General features: G+C 41.5%; 1 protein-coding gene across 1 annotated transcript in view; it reads right to left on the reverse strand.

Annotated features, from left to right (window-relative positions):
- Positions 1-344: 344 nt before the first annotated feature.
- Positions 345-13,107, reverse strand: part of LOC119429202 (pleckstrin homology-like domain family B member 1) — a gene marked incomplete at both ends in the record, with an annotated part of 34,453 nt that continues 21,690 nt past the window's right edge. Inside the window, 4 exons of the mRNA XM_037696878.1 lie at positions 345-473; positions 3,911-4,048; positions 4,184-4,315; positions 10,405-10,731. Of these exons, the coding sequence (XP_037552806.1) occupies positions 345-473; positions 3,911-4,048; positions 4,184-4,315; positions 10,405-10,731 (726 nt within the window). The remainder of the gene's footprint in view (positions 474-3,910; positions 4,049-4,183; positions 4,316-10,404; positions 10,732-13,107) is intronic.

The following is a 13,107-nucleotide window of genomic DNA, read 5'->3' on the forward strand; positions in this document are numbered from 1 at the left end:
ATGGATGCTGGCTGAATGGATGGATGATGTATGGATGAATGGATGCTGGCTGAATGGATGGATGATGGATGCATGGATAACCTAAAAGATCATCTAAATGCAGTGCATGCTCTTGACATATAGTACAATAGTAAAATCTGTTTTATTAAAACAACAAAGTTATATTTAAGATAGGAGATAAATGCCAATAAAAAGCCCCACGTTCATATAAATTTAAATAAATGTGATCCTTTGTTTGCTGCAAGTTGGAAGGGATTTGTGCTTTTTAGTGAAAGGAGGGGGGCCACAGTTGATTGGTGGAGGGTAGGGATGGCCGAGGAGGTTCAACTTGAATGAAGACCCACCCTTTTGAGCTGTTCCTGCAAGTGTTCCCGCAGGGACTCGGGACAGTTATGAAGCTGGTTCGTCAGCTCGCCATACTTTTCCTGGAGTCTCTGCAAGGCCCGGCGCTCAGCCTCAACATTAGCCCTTTCCTAGAAAGACAACACACCCACACACAGGACCAGTGTTCGATTGAAGAGCATAAAAACAGAGGGAAAAAAACAAGGCTAAAATTCATACCATGCAAATAAAAAGCTGTAAAAATTACTGATTAGTAACTGACATTTGGTAAGTTTTCAACTAAACTTAAATAAGAGCTTTAAAGCAGCCAGAAGAAACAACATCTGTAATTTACCAAAAACCAAACACTTTCATCTGATAAAATATTAACTATTACGAAGAGGAAAGATCTTTTCTCATAGTACCCTGTACAGAGATATTATGTACAGTAACTCGTAATTATACAGCTCACCTGCTTCTAGGTTTACAATTTCATACAGAGTAAAACATTAAAAAGTGCACTTGGGGACCGCTCATAATCTTCAGACTGTTTGCAGTAAATAGCAGGAAAGGTTGGTTAAATAAACTTCAGTAAGTATAAAAATGGCTCGCTTTAAGGTGCAGCTAAAACGCATCATCTCTCCCGGGTGCTGCTCCAGTTTCAAGCTGGGAAATCGATCGATACATCCGACCCTCGCTGTTACTGGCTGTGTTGAGGCAACACTGGGTTTTGGATTTGAACTCCTGTGATCTGCATTTGATGTGGGGGGGAAAGGTCCTCTAGGGCTGGCAGCAAGTCTCGCTCTAAAGCAATCCTTTCTGTTGTGTCCAGTAAAACATGGAGCGACTCTGAGAGACACTGCCGATTTATCCTTACACCGCCATGTGGAAAAAAGTCTGGTTAGAGTCGCACTCCAGAAAACACACTCTTATGTGAGAATCCCAGTGTGGTTATGGCCATTTTGAACCCATTCAAGTAAAATTAGATTCTTGTATAAAGTGTCTGCTGCTCAGACGTAACAGAGTACAACATTTAAATAAAGAAGCTTTAACCTGTGGGACAGGAGGTAACACTTCACTGCGTCTTAGAAGATCAAGATCCTCTACAGCTGAATTAGGGTCAAATATTACAACGGTGAAAATGCAAAGCTGCTAAATGTGCCCTGTGGAAGAGTGGAAGAGTCTACTTTCTTGAAAAAAAAAAGAGAATGTTTCTGGAGAAACTTGACAGGGACTGCCATGTTACAGCCATTTAAAAAATTTGATTTGACAGTATTTGACAGCACTATGTGTTGGGGTTCACTCTCAGCTACCATCACACCAAATTTCCGCTCAATATGGCAAGAAATCAATGAGTTATAATCATGTTTTTCTTTTAAGCTACCATACTTGCCGCCGTACACGTCACACCGCCGCATAAGTCACATCAGTCCAAATTTGTATAATAAAGTGGAAAAAACATAAATACGTCACTTAGCCATATACGTAACATCTATTATGTGACGCGTCGCATTTGTTACGTGTCACTGCTGGCCATCCGGAAATGTGGGCAGGTGTTGTGGCAAAAATCGATTGGCTGCCAAATGGCGGCTGTGGAAGCATGCATGGGAGGACTTTAACAACAATTTACCAAGATTAACACCTAAAATCAATTATTTGTTTGCTCAAAATTATAGCAAATGTGTGTCACAGTTGAACTTTTCCTTAATAAAAGGACTTGAACGGTCAAATCAGCTGCATTTCAAAAGCCAGTCTGTAGCTGCGGGAACATGCAGGGGAGAACTCGCTGTGCATTTCTTCGAAATTTATGAAGATAACCACGTAATAACAATTATTTGTTTGCTCGACATTATAGTACCATAAATGTGTGTCTCAGTTGAACTTTTCCTTAATAAATGCACTTTAATGGTCAAATCAGCTGCATCTCTCCTGGGCGTCACGGCGAAATGCAGCTGATTTTGATGTTTGCTCCAGGAGTTCCGGAGCGAGACCAAGGTGACTTGGTATGGCAAGCCAAGTGTCTAATTAATAGCCACTTTTACCTATTAATGAGACACTTGGCTTGCCATATTAGTCGAGCGCCATCTAGTGGCTGAAAATAGTAGTGTTCAATATTTTCCATGTCAGAATGAATGAAATCGTCAGATCTCAGACAAAAATTGGGTTATAGCTACGGGGGGGAACAAATACGTCGCATCGCTGTATAAGTTGCAGGCATGCTAATTTATGCAAAAAACTGTGACTTACACAGCGAAAAATACGGCATAGTGGCCATCTTGGATTTTTGATTTGGATTCAGTATGTGATGGGCAACGTTCTCAGCTATAACCTCACCAAATTCCAGCTCTATATACTGGTATGTAAAAATAGCTGAGTTAAAGCCATTTAATTGTAGCTTTGGTGGCCATCTTGAATGTTTTATTTGAATTCAGGAGTTATTGGGCATTGCTCTAAACTACCACCACACCAAATTTCAGCTCAACATATTTTAAAATACAGTAGCCGAGTTACTTGTTGCAAATTATGTCACCATGTTAAGTGGAAACCAATAAAAGTAATAGCACACTTCACGGTGATGAGCCAGTCGTTTTGATATAACATTTGTGGGACACATTGTGGTTCGGGACTCATTAAAGTTGAAATAAGAGCAAGACCCTTTTCAGGTGGATAATAAAAGATGGCTGCCTTTCTAGACAATCCCCAATAAAAATAAAAAGTTGTGTGAACATGCCAAAAGATTTATTTCCCCATTATTGAAAAATGTAATTAAAGGTATGTTGCAGAGCACTATGGCACATAATAAAATGTTTTAAAGGTGAGGGTTTGTCATGCAGCAATCTTAATAAAGTTGTAGTTGATGTAAGTGGTGAAGATGCAGAGAAAGAAACGTTATTTGGTGATAGCAGGGTCAAGCAGAACAGAAAACATGAGTTATTATGTTGAAAACAAGCCAGAAACAGAGCCAGCGGGGGTCAGTCATCTATAAACCTTCAAATGTATCTACTAAATAAATGTAACTCTCCTAAAAAAGATCCTTAGGAGACACAAAACGGACTGGCTTAAAACACCACCTGAAACAACCAGTGGGAAAAGGAAGTCAAAGAAGTCTAAAAAAGTTAAGTCAGATCCTCTGGACATTCAAAAAACAAAACAAACTAAAAAAAAAATAAATAAGTAGAAACGTTTCGTCTTTCATCTGAAAGACTTCCTCAGTCTGGGGTGCTGTATTCAGCTCAGTCTTATAAATAGCACCTTCTCCTAATGGATCAACCAGTTTGCTGCTGACAACCAAAACCAGCTGCTCACATGCTCAAGAAGGACCATCAGCCTAACAATGGATCATTAGCACCTGATGGCTGTTTACTACTCACAGAGGGCTGAGTGATACTAGCAATCACAGCATTGTAAGAGGGGGACAGTTGAACAAAGTCAAATAAGCCTTTTAAAAAACTGAAAAAAAACACTGTAGGAAACCATCAGTATGGTTTTTATATTTTCTATGTAGAACATAAGTTGTAAATAAGCAGGAAGTATTTGAGTGAGAGTTAAAAACGTAAAAGGTGCCTAAACCTGGATGCTGTCTGTGTACCTTATCCTTCTCACGCTGGACGGCATTCTCCAGCTCATCGAGCTTGTGCTGCAGCTGGTTGATGACCATGGACTCAGCCTCTATCTGCTCAAGCTCGGCCTCCCTCTCGCCCTGCAGCAAGGCTCGCTCCATCTCTGCCTGAACAAAGAAAGCACCAAACATTACAGCGCCATTCATGAGCGAGAAGACCAATACTGTACCATCCTGAGCCATTAACCGCTACCATGAAAATAAAACATGAAGGCAAACTCTTATTTTAATGTTTATTTCCACCTCTTGTTTGGACTCCTGAAGTTGTTGTTCCAACTCAGTGAGCCGAGTTTTGAACTCATCGATCCGAGCCAGAACACGAACCCTCTCATCCTCCAGATAACCGAGCTCTGAATGACCCGAGGAGTCTTCATGCTGCAGGAGTGCAGACGGCCGGGTTAAAGAAACAACATCTGCCTGGTTGCATTGTACTGTCTGAAAACATTAAAAAACACTTGCCGGTAGAAAAATGGAAATAAAACAAACATTGAAAACAGATGATTTTACATTTACTGCATCTTTTTTCTTATTAAAGATATTTTGAAACATTTCAAGTTTGTTCCCATCAATGCCATCTGTTTATAAATGCAGCACATTCCAAAAAGTTAGGACAAACTAGCACTAGAAAAGTGGTTAAACAGCGATTATTTATTTATTTGTTTGTAATTTAAAAACTCTGCTCTTGGTCACTTTGTGCCTACACCCAATTAGCCTCTTTGGACCTTTTGTGTCCGTGTTGGCAGCATAATGATTTCTACTGGAGTACATTTTGGACATAAAAGATTATCAGATTTAGACCATATTATTACATTAGTACTATTAGTACTATTAGCACTAAATTAGTACTTGCATTAGTACAAGTATCAGAATTTCCTCAAAGCTCAAAACAGAATAAAAAAATGCTGCTCTATTCAAGCTAGGCATTAAAATACTAAAAAGGAAAAAGTTTGATCTTGTGCAGGGTCAGCTGGTGTACAAAATGTCCATAAATGGTATATTTACCATTTACACTAACAATGTAAGATTTACACTTGCGTAGTTCTTCTGAACCTCTCCAAGTTCTACAAAGCCCTTTATGGGGTTTCTCATATACCCAAAGCTTTCTGTTACATATTTTATGACATCGTTTTAGTATCTCAATTGTACACAGATAAGCATATCAGGAAAGTAGGGGATTCAGTGTATTAGCCAAGGATAGTTTGGCACGTTGTAGAGTCTGGGGGTCCTTTGCTTGGAAGGTAGCCTTCCAGTCACTGAGCCAAAGCCACTACCCATGTACAGTTGTGCTCAAGAGTTTATATACCCTGAGAGAATATGATTTTTTTGGCCATTTTTTGGAGAATCCATCCATCCATCCATCTTCCACTTGTTCCTAAGTCAGATCTCAGGGCAGCAGCTTGAGCAGGGAGGTCCAGACATCTGTTCACAGCTGCCTCTTCCAGCTCTTCTGGGAGGATTCCAACGTGTTCCCAGGCCAACCGAGAAATGTAGCCTCTCCAGCGTGTCCTGGATCTTCCCCGGGGTCTCCTCCCAGTCAAACATGCCCAAAAAAACCTCCCTAGGGAGGCGCCCAGAAAGCATCCTTACCAGATGCCTGAACCACCTTAACTGGCTCCTGTCGATGTGGAGGACCAGTGGAAGCTCTCCAGGATAATTGACGTCTCACCCTATCTTTAAGGGAGAGTCCAGCTACTCTGAGGAGGAAACTCATTTCAATCACCTGTATCAGCGATCTTGTTCTTACGGTCATTACAGAGAGTTCATGACCATAGGTGAGGGTAGGAACATAGAGCAACCAGTAAACAGAAAGCTTCTCATCCCAGCTGCTTCACACTTGGTTTTGAACCATTCCAGTGAGAGCTGAATATCACAGCACACTGAGGCCAACAGGACCACATCATCTGCAAAGAGAAGAGCAGGAATCCTGAGGCCACTGAACCAGAATCCCTCCGCCCCTGGCTGCACCAAGAAATTCCACCCATAAAAGTTATGACTTTATTTTTGGAGAACATGAATGATTACACAGAAACTTTTCTTTCACCCATGGTTAGTGGTTGGGTGAAGCCATTTATTATCAAACAATTGTGTTTGCCTTTTTCACATCATACTGACAACAGAAAATACTCATTTGACCCTGATCAAACATTTACAGATTCTAGTTTATAACACATTACATTCCCTCCTTTAGCGTCAATGACAGCCTGAAGTCTTTTGTGAAAGTTGTGGATGAGACACTTTATTTTCTCACATAGTAAAGCTGCCCACTCTTTTTGGCAAAATGTCTCCAGTTCCTGTAAATTCTTGCATGAACTGCACGTTTGAGATCTCTCCAAAGTGGCTCAATGACAGTGAGGCCAGGAGACAGAGATGGCCATTCCAGAACCATCACTTCTTTCTGCTGTAGCCATTGACATGTTGACCTGGCCTTGTGTTTTGGATCGTTGTCATGTTGGAATGTCCAAGAGCATCCCACATGCAGCTATCAAACTGATGAGTGCAAATATCCCTCAAGTATTTTCTGATAACATGCAGCATTCATATAGCCATCAATTCTGGCCAAGTTCCCTGTGCAGCTTACACATCCACAAAACATCAGTGATCCACCTCTTTGTTTCACGGTAGGGATGGTGTACTTTTCATCATGGGCATTGTTGACTCCTCTTCAAATGTGGGCTGCATCACTGGTGATCAGGAAGCTGAATACACAGGTGTGGTGGACAGAACCACCTGCAACTCAATGTTGGAAAAACTAAAGAGCTGCAGGTGGACTACAGGAAGAAGATTAGCCACACACACACAACCCTATCAACATCGAGGGTACTAAGGTGGACACTGTGGACTGCTACCAGTACCTGGGGGTCCACCTAGACAATAAACTGGACTGGACAGCTGACACCAACCCCCTCTACAAGAAAGGGCAGAGTTGCCTTTTTCTTCTGAGGAGACTCAGGTCCTTTATCGTCTGCAGGACCATGTTGCAGATGTTTTACCACTCAGTGGTCTCCAGCGTCTTCTTCTACGCTGTGGTGTGCTGGGGCAGCAGGGTGAAGAAAGCTGATGCCAACAGACTCAATAACCTCATCAGGAGAGCTGGTTCAGTTCTGGGAGTGGACCTGCAGTCTCTGACAGGTGTCTGAGCAGAGGATGCTGAGGAAACTGCTACAGATCCTGAACAACATGTCACACCCCCTGCATGACACACTGGACTCTAACCACAGCACCTTCAGTCGTAGACTGAGACCACCAAGGTGCTCCACAGAACAACACAGGAAGTCCTTCCTCCCTGTGACTATCAAACTTTTGAACTCCTCCCACGTTCTGCACATAGGAGAATAAAATTAATCCTGCACCACAAAAAACACTTTAATGTTTCTGTCTGCACCTGACCTGTTTAGAACTTAATTGTTGGTATTTTTTATATTATTTGTTATTTTTATATCTTGTGCGACTCCTTGTGCATGTTCCTTTGTACTGAACCTCTGGCACAACAATTTCCTGTGGGATCAATAAAGTTCTATCTTATCTTATCTTAAATGTAACATTCATGGTTGTGGCCAGAAAATTTCTATTTTTGTTTCATCACTCCATATAACTTTGTTCCAGAAGTTTTGAGGCTTGTCTCTGTGCTGTTTGGCATACTGTAAGTGGGCTGCTTTGAGGCGATGGTGCAGTTATGGCTTTCTTCTGGAAACTTGACCATGCAGCTCATTTTTCTCCAAATGCCTCCATATTGTGAATCTTGAAACATCCACATCACTTTTTCCTCACAGAGAGTCTTGTATGTCAGCTAAAGTTATTTGTGGGTTTTTCTTTGAACATCGAACAATTTTCCTGGCAGTTGTGGTTGAAATTTGTGTTGGCCTACTGACCGTAGCTGGGTTTCAACAAAGTCCCTCATTTTCCACTTCTTACTTAGGGTCTGAACACTGCTGATTGGCATGCTTATTTGTTTGGATAGCTTTTTATATCTTTTCCCTGTTTTATAACGTTAAACTATCTTCTCCCGGAGATCCTTTGATAATTATGTTGCTTTTCTCATGGCTCAGAATCCACCAACATCAGTGCAACACTGGATGAAACATGTCAAGAGCCTAGAACGTTACTGGCTCCCACTAATTACAAGCAAACAGATCACAGGTGAGGATGTGCACCTTTCAGTAGTCATTTACACCTGTGTGTATCAAACCGTGTGTATGTTATCATGCCAAAACTTCCAGCATATGCAAAGTTTTGATTAAGGTCATTTGGGTATTTTCTGATGTCATTATGATTTTTAAAAAAGCTTACGCAATTGTTTGATAATAAAGGGCTTCACCCAACAACTAATGAGTGAAATAAAGTTTTTTGTGTTAACATTCATATTTTCTAAGAAATGACCAAAAATTCACAAATTCTGTCAGGATAAGTAAAGTTTTGAGCACAACTGTAAGTGCGTGGATAAGTGTCCATCGCTGTAACATGGTAACAATTTCGTACCAAAAGAGTAACAGCTGGGTACAAGGTGGGGATACGATTTAGAGGAAGGATGGGAGGATCAACACCTGCTTTAGCTCTTAGTAACATCAGTGCCAGGATATCTTTAAGAAGTAGTGATATGAAAAGCAACATCGCGTAATGATTTAAGTTTAATGTCCTCGCTTTTGGAGGGGGGGCTGGGGGTGCAGCAAATTTAAAATTCATAAATGCAGTTTTTACTAACAGGACAAAAGATGAAATTCTTTAGCTCCTAGGGTCAGAGAAAGTAAACTTTCTTTTAGACTTTTTCATACAGTTTTTACATCATCACACTTTATTTTAGATGCTATAGCCAACACCAAATAAAGCAGTATGCATGATAATCCCACACACAACGTACACAATTTCAAATTGAAGTTAGATTGCCCACTGAGTGACCAAAGGTTTAATAAATAATAAATGTAAAAAAATATCTACTGAAATAAAATGTGACTGTGTAAATGGACTGTACCTTTCTATCTGATCAAGATACTCGAAGCGCTTTACAACAATCTGTGCCTCATTTACCCATTCATACAGCACTCTACTAGATCTACAAAGCTAATTGAATACATCATTCTAATGAGACTAATCAGAGCTTTATCACATTCATACACCAATGGGACACACATCGGAGGCAACGAGGGGTTTAGTGTCTTGCCCAGGGACACTTCGGCATGTGACTGCTGGTGGATTTGAACCCCCAACCCCTGCATTGGAAGACGACTGCTCTAACCACTCAGCCACAGCCGCCCCTACTCTACTAAACATGCGCATCAAGTGTTTCCCCTAGATAAATTGCCATGGCGGGGCGCTCATCTCGTTCATGATTTTTGTCCGGGGCGGGGGGGGGGAGAAGGACGGAGACATGTCCTAAGCTGCGCAGCGTGCTGTTTATATGATTCAACAGTTTTAGAGAGGGGTTGGGGGGCACAGAGACAGCCGTGCTGTTTGCACTGACAGTTTTACAGTTTTAGAGCAGGGTGTGTGAGAGGAGAGAGACAGAGACACGTCCCAGCCGCGCGATGTCTGAACCGACATTTTGGGCGGGGGGAGAGACAGAAGCACATCTGAGCCGTGCGCTGTTTGTACTGACAGTTTTCAAGTGGCGGAGGTGCATTCAGCGTGAAGGTTCAGCATGAAGGAAGAGGCTGCCTTTAGCTTTTTAACTAGTGTACCTGTATTGCGAGCCGCTAGTTTAGCGTTACGTCAGTGCCGACAGGTGGTTGGGGGTGGGGTTCGGTAGACGGGGCGCTCGGTTCTGTTGACGGGGCGGGGTGCCCCGCTTGTATAATGGTAGGGGAAACACTGCATTCATACAGCACTCTATTATATCTCTACAAAGACTAATCAGTGCTTTAGATCACATTCATATACCGATGGGACACACATCGGAGGCAATGAGGGGTTCAGTGACTTGCCCAGGGACACTTCCAACATGTGACTGCTGGTGGAATCGAACCCCCAACTCTCCCATTGGAGAACATCTCCTCTAACCACTCATCCACAGCTGCCATAAACAGCTGTGTAAAAGTATTACGTTTAGTATATACAAAATAGAAGGGTAGACTTACATAAATTAATTTTTTTTCTACGAGCTTCATGCAAAAATGAGTACAAACAGAATTATGTTAATTAGCAGGCAAACCAGATAATCACAGAAAAACACCATTAGCAAAACAAAACTTACTGACTTAACCATGTGAAATGATGATCTGCGTTAAAGAACCAAAACTACAGGGCAGCTGCTCAGCAATCGCTTGTGCTCTGTAACAGTTTAAGATGGTCTACGCACTCACATTAAAAATGTGGTTTTACTCAGAAAGTCACTAAATACTTCTCAGAGATCCTTGGAGGCATCCCAAGCTCACCATGATGCAGCAGAGCCATGCACATCATTTTCACATGCTGGTGCCTCAGCAGCATGCAGAGAAAGCACCTCTGTGGAGAAATAAAGCACTGACTCTGACCTGTTGCTCTCCATTGAGCTGTGCTGACGCTGTGCAGGGAGCCGGGGACGTCCTCACCTCCTGATGGGTACTCTCCGTACTACTGCACTCCTCCTTCAGGTTCTCCTCGTCGCTCTCTCTCTGTTTCTGTGCCAGGCGCAACGTGGTCGAGGACGATAACGGGCTATTATTTCCAAGGACATTCTCTAGAGATGGCCTTCGTGCCAAGCCGTCAGCTGGGCTCCCAGGAAAACCAATCCTCCCAGAGCCCAGAGGGTCCAGCCCTGGGCTCTCGCCTTTGTTATATTCAGCACAGAGAGTCAGGATGGTCTCCAGTCGCTGTCTCTCCTGTAGAACAATCCAAACACAATCAAATGAAGATTAAAATTCTACAGGCAGGAGAAAAAGTCTTTGAACATCTATCTGTTTTCATTGGGTGGAAAGGCACATGACCTGGTAAGACTTATTTATACTCTTGGTTGTGGCCTGTGCCTCTGTTAAGATCTGTACATTTGCCTTCTAGGCTCAGTTTCAGTAATCATGAAATCTGCTTATGTTCTCTGTGCTGAAAGACAGCAGACTACACCCCTCCTCCACTTCCCTCCCAGCTGCTACTGGGAAGCCAGGTATTGCTGTCTGAGTGGCCAACATACTGATGGGAGCCCTGACAGATCAAGTTAACACACAGTGATTTCTGAACTTCAGCTACCAGTGGAACACCCAATGTCTCGTCATCAGTGGACAGCTACACAACACTGAGCTTTAACACCTTCCATCCATACATCAGTTCATCCATTCATCCATTATCCAACCATTATGCATACATCCATGATTCATCCATTTATCCATACATTCATTATCCAACCATTATCCATCCATCCATCCATCCATCCATCCATTATCCATCTACACATCCATCCATCCATCATCCATCTACACATCCATCCATCCATCCATACATACATGCATCATCCATCATGCATCCATCATACATCCATCATACATCCATTTATATATTCATACATACTGTACATACATACAGGTCCTTCTCAAAAAATTAGCATATTGTGATAAAGGTCATTATTTTCCATAATGTAATGATAAAAATGAAACTTTCATATATCCTGATGCATGCTCAATAATCCAGGTAGAAAAATCCAAAAAAGTTCAATCTGGTCCTCTGGACATTCAAAAAAACAAAAAACAATACAAAGCAAAAAAATCTAGAAACGTTTCGTCTCTCATCCAAGAGACTTCCTCAGTCTGAGGTGCTGTTTTCAGCTCAGTCTCTTAAATAGCACCTTCTCAGAGTGGATCAACCAGTTTGCTGCTGACAACCAAAACCAGCTGATCACATGCTCAAGAAGGACCATCAGCCTAACAATGGATCATTAACACACTGTAATGAACATATATCTGTCAGATAAAATTCATAATTTAAACGGATTCTTTCATTTTTCTGGACTGAGTAATATCGTGCCTTGAATGATTAAATGTGACGTGAGACGTTAATTTTCTTTGACCCATCAAAATGAACGTGGTCATTTATTAACAGAATCAAAATTTAACATCAAACATTTACATTAATTTGGCAAAATTGATTACAATAACAAGCTTAATTGATGAGCTTTACAATTAGAACCATACGGCCATGGTTTCCTTGCAGCTTTACAACAGACATTTCTGAAAATATCTGGATTAATTACTGGCAGATAGAAGAGTTTTAAAGATGGGAAATGAGGTTTAAATGGAGAGAATGGGTGAGGGAAATGTGTCTGTATAACGAAAGGCACTCTCCATTCGAACCCAGCTCCACCTCGGTACGCTTCGGTAGGAAATCGACTCGTTAAATCTCTGAAGATGAATCAGCTGGTACGGAGTTCCATTTAACGCTACCATTTCCAGCGTCTCCGTAGGATGGTTGGAAAACGTCCGGAGTAGTGACGGTACTTCGTTCAACAGCAGCTCACCTCTCGGGTGGGCTCGCATGAGCCCGTCAGAGGTTCCACTCAGATGTGGAAGATTCCATAATCCCCACGAGACTCGGAACTTTGTTCTGCGTTCCGAACTGCATTCTACGTTCCGAACTGAACTTTGTTCAGCTTAGTTCCCGTTGTTCTACTGGAACTAGGAAGTGTTGACCCTTTTAAAGAGGTCACTTCCGGTTCCTCTGAGAACTTCCTGATTGGCTGAAAGAACCAATCAGGGGTGTGGTTTTGGTGACGTAAGAGGTCACTAGAAGTCAGAAAAACAATTTAATGTTTAGGAACAGATAAAGAGATGTTTTAAGAACAGACAGAAATATGTTTTGAAGAAACAGAGACTTTTGGAGCCAGTTCTCCTTCTATCTGTCTGAAAAAGTTAAACATGACATTTCTTTCCAGTAAACATGTTTTTGACCGAAACTTGACTTTTGACCCACTTACTCCTTCTCATTTCAGACAGAGAATCAAAATGCATAATTACTCTTGTAACAAACATTAACTTGATTTCTACTTTGAATGAGGATTAAAAATCATTTATACTGTTTCACAGTTGATTTAAAATGAGTAGTTCACTTCAACATTTAAAATGGTTTGAACTAAACACACTTTTGATTATCAAGATATTGTAAAATAGTAATGATAATAAAAAGAGAGTGTTCTTTCAATTGATCAGTGCAGGACACACTTAGAAAGTCTCTGGATGAACTTAATTTTGTGTTTCTGGACTCAAATCAATGAA

The sequence above is a fragment of the Nematolebias whitei genome, unplaced genomic scaffold, assembly GCF_014905685.2.
Source record: "Nematolebias whitei isolate Nwh7 unplaced genomic scaffold, NemWhi1 Nwh_scaf_73, whole genome shotgun sequence".
NCBI classification, from domain to species: Eukaryota; Metazoa; Chordata; class Actinopteri; order Cyprinodontiformes; family Rivulidae; genus Nematolebias; species Nematolebias whitei.